The 19,207-nt window shown below is 42.7% G+C and overlaps 1 protein-coding gene across 3 annotated transcripts in view; it reads right to left on the bottom strand.

Annotated features, from left to right (window-relative positions):
- Positions 1-15,299: 15,299 nt before the first annotated feature.
- LOC149456200 (NXPE family member 1-like) overlaps positions 15,300-19,207 on the bottom strand; it is a 68,615-nt gene continuing 64,707 nt past the window's right edge. For all 3 annotated transcript variants that reach the window (XM_089685340.1, XM_089685343.1, XM_089685341.1), the window contains one exon: positions 15,300-17,700. In XM_089685340.1, coding sequence (XP_089541466.1) covers positions 17,165-17,700 — 536 coding nt within the window. In that variant the 3' untranslated portion in view covers positions 15,300-17,164. The remainder of the gene's footprint in view (positions 17,701-19,207) is intronic.

The raw sequence follows: 19,207 nt of genomic DNA, 5'->3' as shown, positions 1-19,207 counted from the left end.
CATTCAAGTCAAACTGGCAATGCTGGTCTTTTTCAGTAATGCTGATTCTTGTGGTAGGTTTTCAATTTCTTGGTATTATTCAAGGTGTTTATATCTCCTTTTAAATGCAAATGCTAATAAATATTTATTTAGTGATCTGATTATACTTTACTGCTTTTTCTACTGTTATCATTCAGTATATGCATATTCTCCTTACTAGGGGAGGTCTGTGGTGGCATATACAACAGTACTGTGTATTTTTGTACTGATATTTAATATTGATTTTTATTTTACTGTAGACTCCAATCTGTGATTTCCAGTGCGGCTATGCAGGGTGACTAGTTTTGGTTTTGTTTCGAACTCAATGCGACTTTACTCACAGAAGTTGCATCAACATTGGATAAAAAGCATTCTTGAGAGACTCTGATAAGACCAGTTATTTTTTTAACCCTCACCTCTCCTCCTAGGCCATCCTTGCAGCCTAAAAACTCCCTCTCTCAATTCCATTTACACCTGAGCATCGCGGAAAAGCTCTTTCCTGCTTGTTGTTTTTTTGTGTATTTTTCACGTGAAAACACATGTCCAGCATAGGGCAGCCCATTTATTGAATAGGCTTCCCTACGCACTACAAACGCCCCAAAGATGAAGAATCTTTTCAGTCATGGAGTGTTGCACGTTTGTTCAGTGTGCATTTTGGCACAATTGTAGAGCAGCAAAACACACGACTGCTAACCAGGATTGGGGTGACAATTAGACTAAATTCACATCTGCACGTTGTGGAAATGTGCTGCCAAACATACAAATCCTCTTGTATTGACAATATGGTTACGCAAACACAATCCGCGTTTCCGGAACCCATGGCAAAGCATGTGTTTTATGTGTGGGTTTCCATGCATTTAAAAACCAGCAGATGTGAATGCAGCCAAATTTTTAATGACATTCCAAAGCTGAAAATATTGTTTAATAACAAAAACAAAAAAAAACTACTATAAGGTAAAATATACAGTAAGCGCTCATCAATAGTGGCAGCAGCTGAACATAAAGGAAAATGCATATAAAGTCCCACAATTCATATATATAAAATGCAGCGCTTGAAAAAAAGTGATGATAAAACACAGTCCAGTGAAAAAAGTGCTCCGTATTTCCTAGTGCAAGTGGTAAAGATTAACACTAACCAGATAGCGTAAAAATATACGCATGTGTATATGTATCCTGTAGAGTCCCCTTCTCCACTCAGATCTGGTCAAATAAATAGCCGGAAAATGTACACATCCTACGCCCTCTTGTGGTAAAAGAGTGGTCCAGCAGATCAGAACGATACCAATCAGAGTAAGCCTCCCCCCTTCACAGGAGTTGACAAGGAGATCCCTTGGGGCTGTAAAAGTTGAGGAAGCTCCTTTCTTCCCAGAGATCTTCCCTTAGACCTTTTTTTTTTTTTTTTCTCCACTGATGTTGCTGTTAAAAACGCTGGATCTCGGCTCTTCCCCCAGGGAGGTGTGCGCTCCCGGCTTCCCCCAGGGGAGGAGGACGATGCCGGGTGGGCTCCTTGTCTTCCCTCCTCCGGCGCCTGTTGCACATTGAATCCTTCCGGCAGGCAGGTGGCGCTGCTGAGCGAGCGGAGGCTGTAGAGTGGACGGGCTGTGTAGTCGTCCATGCAGAGCGGAGCAGAGGCTGCAGACATAACAGTCACCCGGAGGGATTCAATGTGCAACAGGCGCCGGAGGAGGGAAGACAAGAAGCCCACCCGGCATCGTCCTCCTCCCCTGGGGGAAGCCGGGAGCGCACACCTCCCTGGGGGAAGAGCCGAGATCCAGCGTTTTTAACAGCAACATCAGTGGAGAAAAAAAAAAAAGGTCTAAGGGAAGATCTCTGGGAAGAAAGGAGCTTCCTCAACTTTTACAGCCCCAAGGGAACTCCTTGTCAACTCCTGTGAAGGGGGAAGGCTTACTCTGATTGGTATCGTTCTGATCTGCTGGACCACTCTTTTACCACAAGAGGGCGTAGGATGTCTACCTTTTCCGGCTATTTATTTGACCAGATCTGAGTGGAGAAGGGGACTCTACAGGATAAATATACACATGCGTATATTTTTACGCTATCTGGTTAGTGTTAATCTTTACCACTTGCACTAGGAAATACGGAGCACTTTTTTCACTGGACTGTGTTTTATCATCACTTTTTTTCAAGCGCTGCATTTTATATATATAAAAAAAAAACTACTATCTACACGTGCAGCAATGGCAGAAGGGGGTAAATATGTAGTGCTTTGTCGCACACTACAATATTGCTAAAAAACATAAACTTTGATTTGGCGAGGGGCAAGCAGCTTATATCCATAGGATTATACATTTAATTTTGCCACTGCCTGCCTTTCCTGCTATCCACAGGATTTCCCCCTCCATTTGCTCCTATCTGCTCTTTCCCATGTGTCATGTAAGAGCTTTTCATGACACATGGAAAGTTTTCCAATATTTCCATTCAACAGAAGTCAATCTATTGACTTTTGTCAAACAGGAATAGCTACACGTGGATCAAAAGTCAGCTAGTCCGTGCTAACCTGGCCAAATTTTGATCCATCTATTAGAAATGTGTTTCATTTCGGATTCATTCATTATGTTAGAATGATTAATTCTTTCACTGACCCACCACCAAAACAGTCATGCTGAATGATGTTACAGGCAGCATAACTTTGTCCACAGCTTCTCTAGACCATTTCACGTCTGTCACTTGTGCTCAGGGTGAACCTGCTCTCATCTGTGAAAAGCACAGGGCACAAGAGGAAGACCTGCCAATTCTGGTGTTTAATGGCAAATGCCAATCGAGCTCAATGGTCTCTTGAGGATGTCGGACTCTCAGGCCACCCTCTTTGCACTATGTGAGGCCTCCCCCCTAGCAGTAGTGTATTTAGGTTTTGTGCTGCCCTAGGCAAAACAAAAAGTGGCGCCCCCCGCAGAAAGAGCCTGACATTGACCAAGAGCACCTCAGCCCTCCACCAAACCTTCCACTACCACTGCCCCCCATACACCAGCCACCATCCCCCATGGCGAAAGAGAGAAAGACACTCACCTTCACAGCTCCAGACATCCCCAGGAACAAGAGTCAGTCTGTGTATACACCGTCATGAAACCCACAGCATCTCTCGGAACCCAAAAGGTCCCCATGCCGCGTATGTCCCTTCTCCCGTTCCTTCTTCCAAGGGGCAGTGCTGCCCCCCCCCTGAAAAATGCCACCCTAGGCATTGTGGTAAATACACCCCTTGTTTGCCTTGTGGTAAATACACCCCTGCCCCCCAGTATATTTGTTAATTGATAACCTCCCTTTTCCCCCTCTCTTTTTAATAGGATGCTCCATTTAGTTTTTTTAATAGGGATTTTTATATCACCCTCCTAGTCAAGGTTAATCTGTACTGTTCGGAAAATTTAGTTGGCTCACTGTATCCAGTGGAGCTGAGTTTGCTTATTTTTCTCTGGACTGTGTTCCAGAGGTTGCATGATTGTTTGCTTCTCCTTGTTCACCTGGAGGAGCTCTGGGTAATAGAGGCAGGAGCATATCAATCAGCAGCTTAATATTTATGTAGCCCCAGCCAATACCTGGGAGGCCTGGCCCAGAGGATTCTGGGAAAATATATACATATTCTGGAGTTGAGAGCAGATTTAACTTCTTCCAGGGGTATAGATCATCACTCAGGCGGTTTGTTTTGCCTTCCTTGGACACCACTGCTATGTGCTTGTCAAGTGTAGGCCCAGGCTGGGAGGCTGGAGGGCCTGGAGCTACTGTATGTTGCTGAAGGCTGGCTGAGAGACCATCGTCCAAGGATCTAGTCTGCTACCACTGGGAGAAGCTACCTGTAGAATACTGGTAGGAAGCCACCATTTTTCCAGAGGAATTCTGTGAGTACATGTGAGGAAATATTCTAGAGCAGGGGTGGACTAACAACTCATGGGGCCCCTGGGCAATAGGAGATCATGAGGCCCCTGTGTCCTCGCCCACACCCAAAAAAGCCTATGACAAAGCCAATGAAAAGTACCAAGGGCATCTCATGGGGGTCCCTACTGACCCCGGGTCAGTGCCCGTGTGCTCGAATGGTCAGTCCACCCCTTTTCTAGAGACTAAGTGCCACCCTTCTTGTGTGCTAAAAAGTCATTCCTGTGTTTGCTATGAAGTTTTTCTGTTGGAGCATAGTCATTCCATGCCTTGTGAAGTGGCTGTTGCTTGAACTGTTCACTGAGGAAAGCTCAACCTCCTCAATCCTGCTACACAGGGACAGTGTTTGGAGTTTCAAGAGTTCCAAGTCTGAAGAAAAAAGGTTAGTTTGTCTAGCAAGTCACTGGAGTATCCTACTTTCCCCAATCCCCATCCAAGTTCATCCCTTAATAAAACAACAAAATCAACAACCTTAGACTGTTTCTTGAGGCAAATGAGTGAAAGTGCATGTGTGCCTGGCTGTGGGGCAATAGCTGGAAAAGACCTTGGGACCTACAATCCGCTGGCCCCTACAGTGGTCCCACTACATTTGGGGGCTTGGTCCAGGATTTTCCTCTGAAATATCACAGTTGTTATCGGCAACATCTGGAGGAAACAATGTAAGACTGTTAGTGACATGAGTTACCAGGAAGATTGTAGGTAGGCAATCGGTATGGAGAGGTATGATGCTACAGTGGGAATGCCTGTGCTACAGCGAGAAGTTCTACGAGTGCAGGGACATTTTCAAGTGGTGGCAGAGAAGGAATTAACACAGGGCACGGGAGAGAGAACCTCAAAAGGGTCCACCCAGGGGGTGGAGAAACTGCCAACACACCAGCCTATCTAGAGAAGCAGGTGGGACTGCTGCCTGGCTTTGGCCAACCCAGAACTGTGGAAGGAACTGACACATTAATTCTGTGTGGCACCAGACAGAATGCAAAAGGGGTGCCCAGTCGGGGCGATTCCCAGGCATGTGAGAACTGATGGCACAAAGGTGAAGGAGCCATATGAGGTACCTGGTGAGGCAGGAGGCATGCAACTAAATCAAGTTCAGCAGGTGTCAGGACTGGCACTGACACTCCAGAGCAGTGCCAGTAGTGGCTGAGAAATGGCTGAGGTTGTCTCTTGTGACACTGAGATAAAGCTGGAAACTGAACACAAGCAGCAAGATGCTTTAACAAGACCCACTATTTGAGTTAACACTAATGCTCCTGGATGGGCCACATTGGAGACTACTGTTTTAATCGCTGAGTCAGCAGGGAGCTACAGTGGTGAAGAGGCAGTTGCTGCTGGGGGGTTAGCTGATCTGCTCTAGAGGTGTGGGCGGTTTATTGCTCAATGGAGATCTGAGAGCGAGAGGGCAGTTTGGAATTTTATTGCTGAAGACTTTAGAGCCCATGCTTTTGCGTGCAAGGTGGCTCAGGAGGAACTTATAAAAAGGGCATCAAATTCCTGTGTCCCACCAAGGACTGGTAACTCACAGGAATTGCCTGGGCTTTCACGGTTACAGTGTATTTTGCAGAAGAGAGTAGCCATTGAATATAGGTGTGAGTACCCTTATGTGCCCTACCATGTGATGGAAGAAGTTGAAATGCTGAGACAACAGTGGTGTGATGGATATATGTGGGAGCTTTTGCATGTGCCCAAGCCCTGTTGAAATCCTTAGTATCCTTCATTTTGGAAGAAGTTTCAGGAAATGAAGACCACCTGGAGTGAGGGGAGCTCTGTCTACTTGTATCATGTGGTGCTACTCTGTCTACTTGTATCATGTGGTGCTAAAAGAGAGAGGCCACGAGGATCAGTAGTGGTCATTTTGTGTGGAAGGATGATCCAAATCCTAAATCCAGAACTTTACAGCTGAATGTCCAGGCCTCAGCTGAAGCTTCTCAAGTCAAGTTTCAGAGTGCTGTTACTGTAACAAGTGGGTGACTGTTTACCAACTAAATCTGTGTTCAGAAGTGACTCTCTGCAAAAGTCTCCTCAGAGTTATTTTACAAGCTTCAAGTTTATTACTTTGAGCTGAGTGGTCATCCCATCAAAAGAAGAAGTTTACCAAAGGGAGCGGGAACCCTTATGAATTCTACCTAATGGTGTTTGTAAACTGAACTGTTTACATAAAGAGGGCAACCACCTAGATCTAAACCCTTTCCCTGCTTGCAACTTAGGGGGAGGGTGCTTTGGCCTACTGTTTAGGCATTGAGCTGAAGCTAAGTTTGGGTAGGTCATCATTTTAGCAGTGGGTGATTACCTGCCAATCAAGAAATGTGCTAAAAGAAGGCCTTTGTGAAGTTTGTTCTGCAGTTGCAGTGAGAACTGAACTATTTCCCGACATAGGGGAAATCTATTTTTTTTCTGTTTCCAGGAGGTTTGTTGCTGAGTTGTCACCCTTCCAAAGTTGAGGGGGGTGGCTCATCTTAAGAATTCCCAGCAAGTTTAAGTCCTACTCTGCATGGAGGGCAGAGTCCCTTTGTAACTCAGCTTTATGGATGTCATGCAAGTCCTTGTACATTTTGATCTGTAAAGCTTTACTTAACTGTTGCTTAGCTTAGGTGGCAACCTCTTCAAGTCACTTACATATGGGGCACTGAATGCTTTAGTGTTTATAAATAGTCTGCCTTTAGAAAAGCTTTCTTGCCCACTAGGGGCTTATTGGCAAATGTAGTTAGGTCGTAAGGTGGCATGGTATTAGGTTGTTAAGGTAGCCTATGCATATTATGCATATTAGTCAGGTGTTAGGATAAGTAAGTTTAGTTTAGGCCCATTGTAGTTAATGGGGTTAATCTGTTCTGTTAGGCAAATCTAGTTGGCTCACTGTATCCAGTGGAGATGGATATGAATATTTTGTTCTGGTCTGTGTCCCAGAGGCTGCATGATTGTTTGCCTCTCCCTGTTCACCTGGAGGAGCTCTGGGTAATAGAGGCAGGAGCATATCAATCAGCAGCTTAATATTTATGTAGCCCCAGTCAGTGGGAGGTTTGACCCAGAGGATTATCAGAGAATATATTTATATCCTGGAGTTGAGAGTAGATTTATCGTCTTCCAGGGGGATAGATCATCGATCAGGGGGCTAGTTTTGTCCTCCCTGGGCATCCCTGGGCATCACTGCCATGTGCTTGTTGAGTGGAGGTCCAGGCTGGGAGGCTAGCGGGCTTAGAGCCTCTGTATGTTGCTGAAGGCTGGCTGTATATTGCTGAAGGCTGGCTGAGGGGCCATGGTTCGAGGATCGAGTCTGGTACCCTAGGGAGAAGCAGCCTGCAGGATACAGGTAGGAGGCAACCACTTATTCAGAGGCATTCTGTGAGTACAGGTAAGGAATGATCCTAGAGAGTGCTGCCACCCCTCTTGTATGCTAGAAAGCCTGCCGTGTGTTTGCTAAGAAGAAGTTTGTCCAGAAGAGCATAGTCATTCCATTCCTTGTGAAAGGGCCGTTGCTTGGGCTGTTCACTGAGGAAGGTTTATCCTCCTCAATCCTGTACTGAAGAATCTGCCCACTATCTGCTACACAGAGACAATGTTTGAGTTTCAAGAGTTCAGAGTCTGAAGAAGCAGCTTTAGTGTCCTCAATTGCATAAGATCTATTGACACTTGTTTACTCAATATCAATTTTTTTAATAGAGTCTTGACCTCATAAATATTCGGGATTGCATACGTGCATAACATTTGAGATAGAGCTGCACATTTTTCAAATTGTTTGTCTACTTGAGTGTGTGAAATGCTTCCGAAATGATGGCTGGCTCTTTGCATGGGATTGAAGGTGTGGTTGCGCACTTGAGTTAATTATATCTGGATGTTTGTAAGTAAGTTTTCAATGCAATAAAGTGCCATTGGTTTTAGCAATTTACACTATGGAGTTTCTCCTTTTCCCTTGTATTGTTTATGAGTGATTATGTCTGCTGAGATACTTCTAAATCTGTGGAGATCTAATGCACAGATTGCCTGGTACCATCCATTGTCTGACCCAGTGCCATGCAAACCCTTATGACCACATAATGTTAGGGAGGTATGTACTGAAACTAGTGCATTCAAAACCTGGTGCAGTTGTACATGGTATCCAATCAGCATCTAACTTCAGCTTGTTAAATTAAACTTTGACAATAAAACCTGGAAGCTGATTGGTTTCTATGCAGAACTACACCAGACTGCACTCTCCAGTTGTAATAAATAACCCTTAACGTTTATAGCCCTTTGGTAGGAGGCTTTTTTGAATTATGGTGTGGATATTTGAACTATATTGAACACGAATGAAGATTTGGATCACTGTTTTGATTTGGGACTTTATATTTTCATCCATTATTGATTTTATCACAGTTTCATCATATTGTTTGTTTATATTGATTTTTTATTTAAAGAGAAGTGTCCAAATATATTAACTATGCAGGTTTAAATAACTAGTATTAGTGAACAGAGAATGGATTAGCCTTTTCTAAACTAAATTCAAATTCCATTTTGAGAATATATATATATACACACATATATATACACACACACACAGTACACACAAGGTTGTGCTCAAAAGTTTGCATACCCTGGCAGAAATCGTGAAATTTTGGTATTGTTATTGAAAATATGACTGACCATGCCAAAAAATGTCTTTTATTTAAGGATAGTGATCGTATGGAGCCATTTTTAATCACATACTTGGTTGGCTCCTTTTTAAATCATAATGATAACAGAAATCAGCCAAATGGCCCTTATCAAAAGTTTACATACACTGGAATGTTTGGCCTTGGTTCAGACACACAAGGTGACACACACAGGGTAAAATTACAATTAAAGGTTAATTTCCCACATCTGTGGCTTTTAAAATTGTAATTAGTGTCTGTGTATAAATAGTCAATGAGTTTGTTAGTTTTTACATGGATGCACTGAGCAGGCTAGATACTGAGCCATGGGGAGCAGAAAAGAACTGTCAAAAGACCTGCGTAACAAGGCAATGGAACTTTATAAAGATGGAAAAGGATATACAAAGATATCCAAAGCCTTGAATATGCCAGTCAGTACTGCTCAGTTACCTATTAAGAAATGGAAAATTGAGGGATCTCTTAATACCAAGCCAAGGACAGGTAGAGCAAGAAATATTGCAGCCACAACTGTCAGAAGAATTGTTCAGTATACAAAGGAAAACCAACAGGTAACCTCAGGAGAAATACAGGCTGCTCTGGAAAAAGGTGCTGTGGTTGTTTTGAAGGATCACAATACGATGATACTTGGACAAAAATGAACTGCATAGTCAGGTTGCCAGAAAAAAATCTTTACTGTGATGCCACAAAAAAGCCCAGTGGGGAGTGTCAAAGTGTTGTCGGGCATATTGTTTTAACAGTCTTTTTCTCATGACAACTGAGTTTCATTTAAGGTGGGACATAGAAATGCATGCTCCTGATGATGTTATCTTTGACAAAACTAGTAGGGCAGGGATGGAACACATACCACCACGCATACCTGATCCTGCTATGGCCATCTTGGATTCTGGAACATTATTATTATTATTATACAGGATTTATATAGCGCCAACAGTTTGCTCAGCGCTTTACAATTACAATTGGGTACAATTACAATACATTTCAGTACAGAAGAAATAGGAGGGCCCTGCTCGTGGAGCTTACAATCTAAAGGAACATGAGTTATTTATATGATATGAAGTGCCTGGTAGTCACCTTTTTATTGTAAGTGCCTTTACCACATTAAATTGGTGTTTTAATTGGGATTACACTATAGAGAGCGTGTCTTTTTTCTTTTTCATGGTACTATATCCAACTGAATATATTTGCACAACAATCTGATATAATGCACCAGTACCATCATTTGACATGTGGTTTGAGGAAAGCTGGATATATTAGATTGATACACAAGCGCTGGTTGACCACTCTTAATTGAGGGTCATGATTCTGGTAAGCCTCCCTCTGTTGTACACCGAGGTGCTGTGTGGTTTATCATTAAGAAGTTTGGTGGCATTTGGTATCCACATCTGTCATTTCCCTCATAATCGAGGAACCACTGAATTTACAGTTTGTGGCTTGCACTATTGTATTGCACATACATTTATTTATTAATTTATTTATTAATACATTATTTTATTATACACTATTATTTTATACATGAATTTATCTTAGCGCTGCACAATTGTTTTGTGATGTTTATTATACTATATATTATGGTATTGTGCTAACATCCAACAGAGCCCTAGCACTTTTTTTTTGTTGTTGTTCTTAACTATGTGATTATATTCTTAACTATGTGATAATAAATGGCTTCATATGATCACTATCCTTAAACAAATTTTCAATATCAATGCCAAAATGTCATGATTTCTGCTAGGGTATGAAAACTTTTGAGCACAACTGTATATAGACCATATTGCCAAAAATATTGGGACACCTGCCTTTACACGCACATGAACTTTAACCACTTGCCTACAGGGCACTTATATCCCCTTCCTGCCCAGGCCAGTTTTCAGCTTTCAGCGCTGTCACACTTTGAATGACAATTGCGCGGTCATGCAACACTTTACCCATGTGAAATTTTTATAATTTTTTTTTAGACAGATAGAGCTTTCTTTTGGTGGTATTTAATCACCTCTGGGTTTTTTATTTTTTGCTAAACAAACCAAAAACCACTGAAAATTTTGAAAAAAGAAAAGCATTTTTTTCTTAGTTTCTGTTATAAAATTTGGTAAATAAGTGATTTTTATCCTTCACTGATGTGTGCTAATGAGGCTGCAGTGATGGGCACTGATAGGCTGCACTGATGGGCACTGATGAGGAGGCAGTGATGGGCATTGACAGGCATCACTGATGGGCACTGAAAGACAGCACTCATATATGGCACTGATAGGCAGCACTGATAGGCAGCACTGACTGGCATTGATAGGTGGCACTGACAGGCACTGATAGGTGGCACTGAAAGGCAGCTCATACAGGCACTGGCAAGTGGCATTGATGAGCACTGACAGGTGACACTGCCAGGTGGCTCTGCTGAGGCTACACTGATCATCAGTGCCCTGATGATCAGTGTAGATGTCCCTTCTGAGGAATGCTGATTACCGGCTCTCCTCTCATCATGAGCTGTCAGTATGACAGCTCGTGATGAGAGAAATGCCGATAACTGGTATATACTTATTTACATGCTATCAGCAGTGATTGGACACAGCTGATCACATGACAGAGCCCACGTCTTCGGCTATTTCCGTTTATCAGTGATCCGCTGTGTCCAAGGCACATGCGGTTAGAGTGGAAGGACGTCATATGACGCCATCCCAGAACGAGAGAACTGCCTCGCGCCCGTCATTTCCTTATATGGTGGGTGGGAGGCGGTTAATGGCATCCCAGTCTTCGTCCGTAGGGGTTCAATATGGAGTTGGCCCACCCTTTGCAGCTACAACAGCTTCAACTCTTCTGAGAAGGCTGTCCGCAAGGTTTAGGAGTGTGTCTATGGGAATGTTTGACCATTCTTCCAGAAGCGCACTTGTGAGTTCAGGCACTGATGTTGGACAAGAAGGCCTCTTTCACAGTCTCTGCTCTAATTCATCCCAAAGGTGTTCTATCGGGTTGAAGTCAGGACTCTGTGCAGGCCAGTCAAGATCCTCCACCCCAAACGCACTCATCCATGTCTTTATGGACCTTGCTTTGTGCATTGGTGTGCAGTCATGTTGGAACAGGAAAGGGATATCCCCAAACTGTTCCTACAAAGTTGGGAGCATTACATTTTCCAAAATATCTTGGTATGCTCATGCCTTAAGAGTTTCCTTCACTGGAACTAAGAGGCCAAGCCCAACCCCTGAAAAGCAATCCTACACCATAATCCACCCTCCACCAAACGTTACGCTTGGCACAATGCAGTCAGGCAAGTATGGTTCTCCTGGCAACCACCAAACGCAGACATGTCCATTGGATTGTCAGACAGAGAAGTGTGATTCATCACACCAGAGAACACATCTCCACTGCTCTAGAGTCCAGTGGCAGCATGCTTTACACCACTGCATCCAACACTTTGCATTACACATGGTGATGTAAGGCTTGGATGCAGCTGCACGGCCATGGAAACCCATTCCATGAAGCTCTCTATGCACTGTTGTACTAATCTGAAGGCAATATGAAGTTTGGAGGTCTTTAGCTATTGACTCTGCAGACAGTTGGTGATGTTTGCACACTGTGTGCTTCAGCATGCGCTGACCCCTATCTGTCATTTTATATGGCCTACCGCTTCATGGCTGAGCTGCTGTTCCCAGTTGCTCCCACTTTGTTATAACACCACTAAACAGTTGATCGTGGAATAATTAGTAGCATGGAAATTTCATGAATGGACTTATTGCACAGGTGGAAACCTATTCCGATACCACGCTTGAATTCACTGAGTTCCTGAGAGCGAGCCATTCTTTCACAAATGTTTGTAGAAGCAGCCTGCATGCCTAGGTGCTTGATTTTATACATCTGTGGCCATGGAGGTGATTGGAACACCTGAATCCAATGATTTGGCAATATAGTGTATATACACTCACCAGCCACTTTATTAGGTACACCTGTTCAATTGTTTGATAACACAAATTGCTATTCAGCCAATCATATGGCAGCAACTCAATGCATTTAGGCATCTAGACATGGTGAAGACGACTTGCTGAAGTTCAAACAGAGCATCAGAATGGGGAAGAAAGGGGATTTAAGTGACTATGAACATGGCATGGTTTTTGGGGCCAGTCGGGCTCATCTGAGTATTTAAAAAACTGCTGATCTACTGGGATTTTCACGCACAATCATCTCTAGGCTTTACAGAGAATGGTCCGAAAAAGAGAAAATAATCCAGTGAGCAGCAGCCATGTGGACATAAATGCCTTGTTGATGTCAGAGGTCAGAGGAGAACGTTACAACCAAGGTATGCAGAATACCATCTCTATAAGCACAACACATTGAACCTTGAAGCAGATGGGCTACAACAGCAGAAGACCACATCCGGAGTCACTCCTGTCAGCTAACAACAGAAAACGGAGGCTACAATTTGCGCAGGCTAACCAAAATTGGACAATAAAAGACGGGAAAAACATTGCTTCGTCTGATGAGTCTCGATTTGAGCTGCGACATTCAGATGTCAGTCCAGAACTGTGGCGTAAACAGCATGAAAGCATGGATCAATCCTGTCTTGTATCAACGATTCATGGATGCGCAGCTGAAAAATCTGCAGCAACTGCATGAAGCTATTATGTCAATATGGACCAAAATCTCTGTGGAAAGTTTCCAACACCTTGTGAATCTATGCCATGAAGATTAAGGCAGTCTTGAAGGCAAAAGGGGATCCAACCAAGTACTAGCAAGGTGTACCTAATAAAGTGACCGGTGCGTGTGTGTGTATATATATACAGTTGCAAGAAAAAGTATGTGAACCCCTTGGGATTACGTGGAGTTTTGCATGAATTGGGCATAAAATGTGCTCTGAACGTCATCTAAGTCACAACAATAGAAGAACACAGTCTGCTGAACATAATACTACACAAACATTAGATGTTGCCATTGTTTAATTGCACATAACATGTAAACATTCACAGTGCAGGGAGGAAAAAGTATGTGAACCTTTGGACTTTATAACTGGTTGACCCTCCTTTGGCAGCAATAACCTCAACCAAATGTTTCCTGTAGTTGCAGATCAGACCTGCACAACGATCTGGAGTCATTTTGGACCACTCCTCTTCACAAAACTGTTTCAGTGTAGCAATATTCTTGGGATGTCTAGTGTGAATCGCTCTCTTAAGGTCATGCCACAGCATTTCAATCGGGTTGAGGTCAGGACTCTGACTGGGCCACTCCAGAAGGCGTATTCTGTGCTGTTGCAGCCATTGTTTTGTTGAATTACTTGTATGCTTTGGGTCATTGTCCTGTTGCATCACCCATCCTCTGCGGAGCTTCAGTTGGCGGACAGATGGTCGTACGTTTTCCTGCAAAATGTCTTGATAAACTCTGGAATTAATTTTCCCATCAATGACAACAATCCGTCCAGGCCCTGAGGCAGCAAAGCAGCCCCAAACCATGATGCTTCCTCCGCCATGTTTTACAGTTGGGATGAGGTTTTGATGTTGGTGTGCTGTGCCTTTTTTTCTCCACACATAGTGTTGTGTGTTGTTCCCAAACAACTCAATCTTGGTTTCATCTGTCCACAGTATATTTTGCCAGTAGTGCTGTGGAACATCCAGGTGCTCTTTTGCAAACTTCAAACGTGCTGCAATATTCTTTTTGGACAGCAATGGCTTCCTCCGTGGTGTCCTCCCATGTACTCCATTCTTGTTTAATGTTCTCCTTATTGTAGATGTGTCAACAAAAATGTTAGCATGTGCCAGAGATTTCTGTAGGTCTTTAGCTGACACTCTGGGATTCTTCTTTACCTCATGCAGCATTCTGCGCTGTGCTCTTGCAGTCATTTTTACAGGACGACCACGCCTAGGGAGAGTAGCAACAGTGCTAAACTTTCTCCATTTGTAGACAGTATGTCTTACCGTGGACACATGGACATCAAGGCTTTTGGAGATACTTTTGTAACCCTTTCCAGCTTCATGAAAGTCAACAATTCTTGATCGTAGGTCTTCTGAGAGCTCTTTTCTGCGAGGCATGGTTCACATCAGACAGTGCTTCTTGAAACCAGTAAACCCAAAACAGGTGTGTGTTTTTTAAGGGCAGGACAGCTGTCAACAACACATCCAATATCATCACACTGATTGGAGTCAAGGTTGGCTCACTCCTGGCTCCAAGTAGCTCTGGGAGAAGTCATTAAGCTAGGGCCTCACATACTTTTTCCTCCCTGCACTGTGAATGTTTACATGTTATGTGCAATTAAACCATGGCAACATCTAATGTTTGTGTAGTATTATGTTCAGCAGACTGTGTTCTTCTATTGTTGTGACTTAGATGACGTTCAGAGCACATGTTATGCCCAATTCATGCAAAATTCCACGTAATCCAAAGGGGTTCACATACTTTTTCTTACAACTGTATATATATATATATACACACACACACACACACACACATACATTGAAGCTTACTAGTGTTTGAATGTGTTGGCTACATGGTGATTAATTATTTTTTTTCTGTTATCTTCAAGTTGGGTGTTGGCCAGTAAAACACTTCTAGTCCTAGGATTACAACACTCACTCTCTCATCTTTATCAGGGCAAGAGAAATAAGATAGAGCTATTTCCATAACAGAGGGTTTGGTTTTGAAGTACAAAGAGAACAATGTAATTGAAAAAAGGTCAGTGCAGACAGAGAGCACAGGAGGAAATCCCTTCACAAGATATATGCCAAGAGAAACAGGTATTTTTTGAATGTGTTAAACAGATATAAAAAATGCTTTCAATGGTATATTGAACAGACCAAAAGATTCCAAAATAAGAAAGGTTTATTGTTAAGGTCTACATACATTTTAAATACAATAAAAAACAAAAGTTCAGCCTCCTGGCTAACCGCCACCTTCTTTGGGGTTGATTTAGAAATAATTTGCATAGTAACAGTGCATATTCCACAGTTGGCCACTAGATGGGCTAAGTGTCATAGGAATCTCCTATACCACTTAGCGCCATCCAGTGGACAAATGCTGCATTTTCTGTTTACAAAAAATTATTTTCTATTTAAAAAAATACAGAATACAGCCTGTTTACATTTGTTTTTGACCATTCATACAAAATTAATGCACATGCACTTTCACTGGATGAGTGTCTGTGCAAACTCTTTATAAATCAGCCCTTCTGGGTTTGTTACACTCTCAGCCTGTTCCATTATAGACTGAAACTCCTTCAGTTTCTCACTGCTACTCTTTATAAAGTATGATAGGGCTTATTAAGTTATTAATCCCCTGTCTACTCCAAAGCAGCCAGTTTGCAGGAAGTCAATCAGTCTACCTGATACAATTCTGGACAATAAATACACTTCATCCTGGACATATCAGCCAATAAATGTTCCACCCGGCTCATTTGACTTGTATATTCACATTTACGAAGCCATGTGGTGAGTGCAGGGCCATTCATGCCCCAAAATTCAGTGGATTCAGCAGGAATTAAACAGAACTTGAGTTGCACATTGGCAGCCTTATTCTGGCCATATCTCATTTCATTCTAATGCCTGGCACACGCTATCAGTTTTTTAATTCAATAAAAAAAAACTGTACTAACTATCCGAACTTAGTACAGCGATCCCCCTGCTGAACTATTGTGTTCTGACAGGGGGACAGCACTGACCGGATGCCGATCAAATGCTGGTTTTCCAGCATGCTCATTTGACAGAAGCCAGCCTTTTCTGTTGAACCGGCCACTACCAGTCATTATTGGGCCATTGTGTACGGGGCTTAAAGTGCATTTGGCTGCACAATAAGCCTTAAAAGCCCCAGCTTTATTATTGGAACTGCTGGAAGTTATTGCACAGCACTAACCACAGGATCTGAAGGGACCATAGTAGCACAGAAGAATACAGTACTTTGGTATTTTGTTTAAAGGTGAAGTTCAATGACATTAATGTCACTTCAGCAAACATAGCTAGATGGGGCAGAGCTGGATCCAATCGTGACTGCTGTGCCAGCCAATTACAGCAATCAAGTGATGCTGAAGCTGCCTCCACCTCCTGGTGCTAAAACCACTATAAAGGGCTGCTGGAAGGTGATGGGAAGGACAGCATCCTTATAGATCATTAAGTGTACAAAAACAAAGCTATTTTATGGCCCTAAGAACATATTATAGGCCTTATATAAGGCCCTTTGTGTATTTTAAGCTGACCACCATTGATATACAGTAGATACTACTTTTTCAGATATAACAACTGAAGTTCAAACACATTACTGTCTCTAATCTTGTTTTTCAAAATTTCATGAGGCTGATTTACTGAAGTTAAGAAGATTTGGGTAATAGATTGTATGAATATTAACATCAGTTATCCAATCATGTGAAAATAAAGTGCCTGTTTACTTATTATATCTCATTGTTAGGATAATTGAAATAAAAATTCACACTTTTTATTGGCAATCAGCCCAACTATGTGTTTCTTAAGGAAATTCTGTTCTCAATGGAAAGCAAAACTATAATTTCATGGCTGCAAGCTACAGGACAAGACTGCAGTGCACCCGCTGTATTACATTTTTAACTGTAATTTTTCATTTTAAAATACTTTGGTGGTGAAAATGCACATGACTGATTATCACATATAGAAGAAAAAACTAGAACTTTTTTAAATTAATCATAATGTCTTTTGTATAGTAACCTAACAAATGTAGGTCATCAACATTTGAACTTCATTCCCAATTACTGTATCTGAAGGGTGAATTGCATTGGAGTCAAATGCATTGGTCATATCCCATCCATTGACAAAACCCACATTTAGGTTAGTGAAAACTATTTCCATTATTGAATAATGAACAGAAGCATGAAAATCGCTCATGGTTTCAAAGTTTTTGTTCATCTCACCTGTATTCTCAGTCTTAATGATAACTTTAGTTTGTGGACTTCTTAGAAAGAGACGTTCAATAGCACGTCGTATATTAAGGAGCCGTTTAATGAAATAATAAGTGGGATATGCTCTAAAATGTACCCCTATATTTAGTATAATCACAGTACGCTGATCACCTCTAATTAAGTCAATTTCTCGAGTAATAGTGCGCTCCTCCTTCCAGGACTGATATGAGCTAGTGATGAATGGATAGGTGTGCCTTTTCCAGGATATCTTCATATTCCTTTTCAGGTCCAAATTTAAAAGCTGATGTGACCAATTGTCATCATAAAGGTAGAATTGTGCCAATGCTGAGGGAAAAAAAAAATAATTTGAATTGAGAACATGCATAGAATTAAGTTACCTTTGTATATCTTATTTAATTTCTTGGTTACCATAAAAAGAGTATTTATTTCTATTATACAGTTTATTACATATTAATATAGTTACATATTAACCCCTATAAAACAAACATACAAAACCAAGTCCACCCCCCCCCCCTTCCTAGACTGCTCTCTTAGCGATCCAGATTTCTATCTGCTTTCCCTACATTCTTACCCTCTAGTTCAGGGGTGCTCAACCTGTAGCCCTCTGAGCCCTCTGGTGTGGCCCTCAACCTCAAACCAGGGATGTACACTTCTAGTGTATCTTGCAGGTTTGGTACACGTTCTAAAAGCACACCAAAACTCCTGAATGCAGGAGTTTTGGTGTGCTTTCAGAAAGTGCACCATACTTGCAAGATATAATAAAATAAAAGTATGGCAAAGCACTCAAAGCATGGCTGGATCTAGGGGGGTGCTGGGGTGGGCTGTGCAACCCAGATTTCAGTTGTGCACCCCCCAGGCTGGGTATTAAAGTGATCAGTCCAGAGAGGAGAGAGCGGGGATGTAAGGGAATTCCCGTGAGACGGCTGGTGAATAGACGTGCGCCTGTGCACAAAAATGCACGATCACACGCACGCACGGTGAAGATTGGCGCCAGACGGACTAATTAAAAGGTGCCTCTGCCTGTGCTGAGTGCTGACTGGTCTTCAGCTGTTCCCCATTTCCTGCTCATTCCTGTGTGATTTCCTTGTTGCTGACCCAGCTTGTTCCTGACCTGACTCTGATTACTCTCCTGCTTGATACTTGTTCCTGACTTCGGCTTGCTTCTGATTTGGTACCTCGCTGTCTGCCCGTTGATGACCCCGGCTATTCCTATGACATTGCTCCTGTCTCCCATCCCTGCTTCCTGCCTTGCTCTGGTGCACACCTGGCCATCTACCATACCAGCTCTGCATATTACTACTGTGCCTGAATCGGAGGTTTATCAATCTTCCAAAGTCTCCAACTGCAAGAGCTGCAAACAACATCTACTGGCACTCTTGTCCCCCTGGTCCCTAGACACCCTCTGTTCAACTTCCAGTGGGGTCAGGGCTAGTGATACAAGTGAGGCCGACCTCATCATTTCAGTCTCCAATCAGGTACGTGACGGGAGGAGATGCGGGCTCTTTGTGATCTCCCCTCCTATCATAACAGCAGGTTACATAGGATCACTATTACATCCCAAGGTACACGGCTTCATTACACCCCCCCCCATCCACATATCCAAGAGTTGAGCAGTCTTTGGAGGAATTGAGGGGGGTAATGAAGCCGCGTACCATCAGATGTAATAGCGATCCTAAGTAACCTGCTATATATAACCTTTTTATATATATATGTTTTACTGAGGATTTTTACATGCGTTTATCCTGGATGTTCAGCTGCTGTTTCTTTGAGAGCGCTCACTGTGTGTCCTTTACCTATACAGCTAAGTAACCTGCTGTATGGAGGATCGCTG

The sequence above is a fragment of the Staurois parvus genome, unplaced genomic scaffold (genome assembly GCF_062004578.1).
Source record: "Staurois parvus isolate SC_StPar_1 unplaced genomic scaffold, SC_StPar_1.0 ptg000371l, whole genome shotgun sequence".
Taxonomy (NCBI): domain Eukaryota; kingdom Metazoa; phylum Chordata; class Amphibia; order Anura; family Ranidae; genus Staurois; species Staurois parvus.
This window is presented reverse-complemented; position numbering and strand designations above follow the sequence as displayed.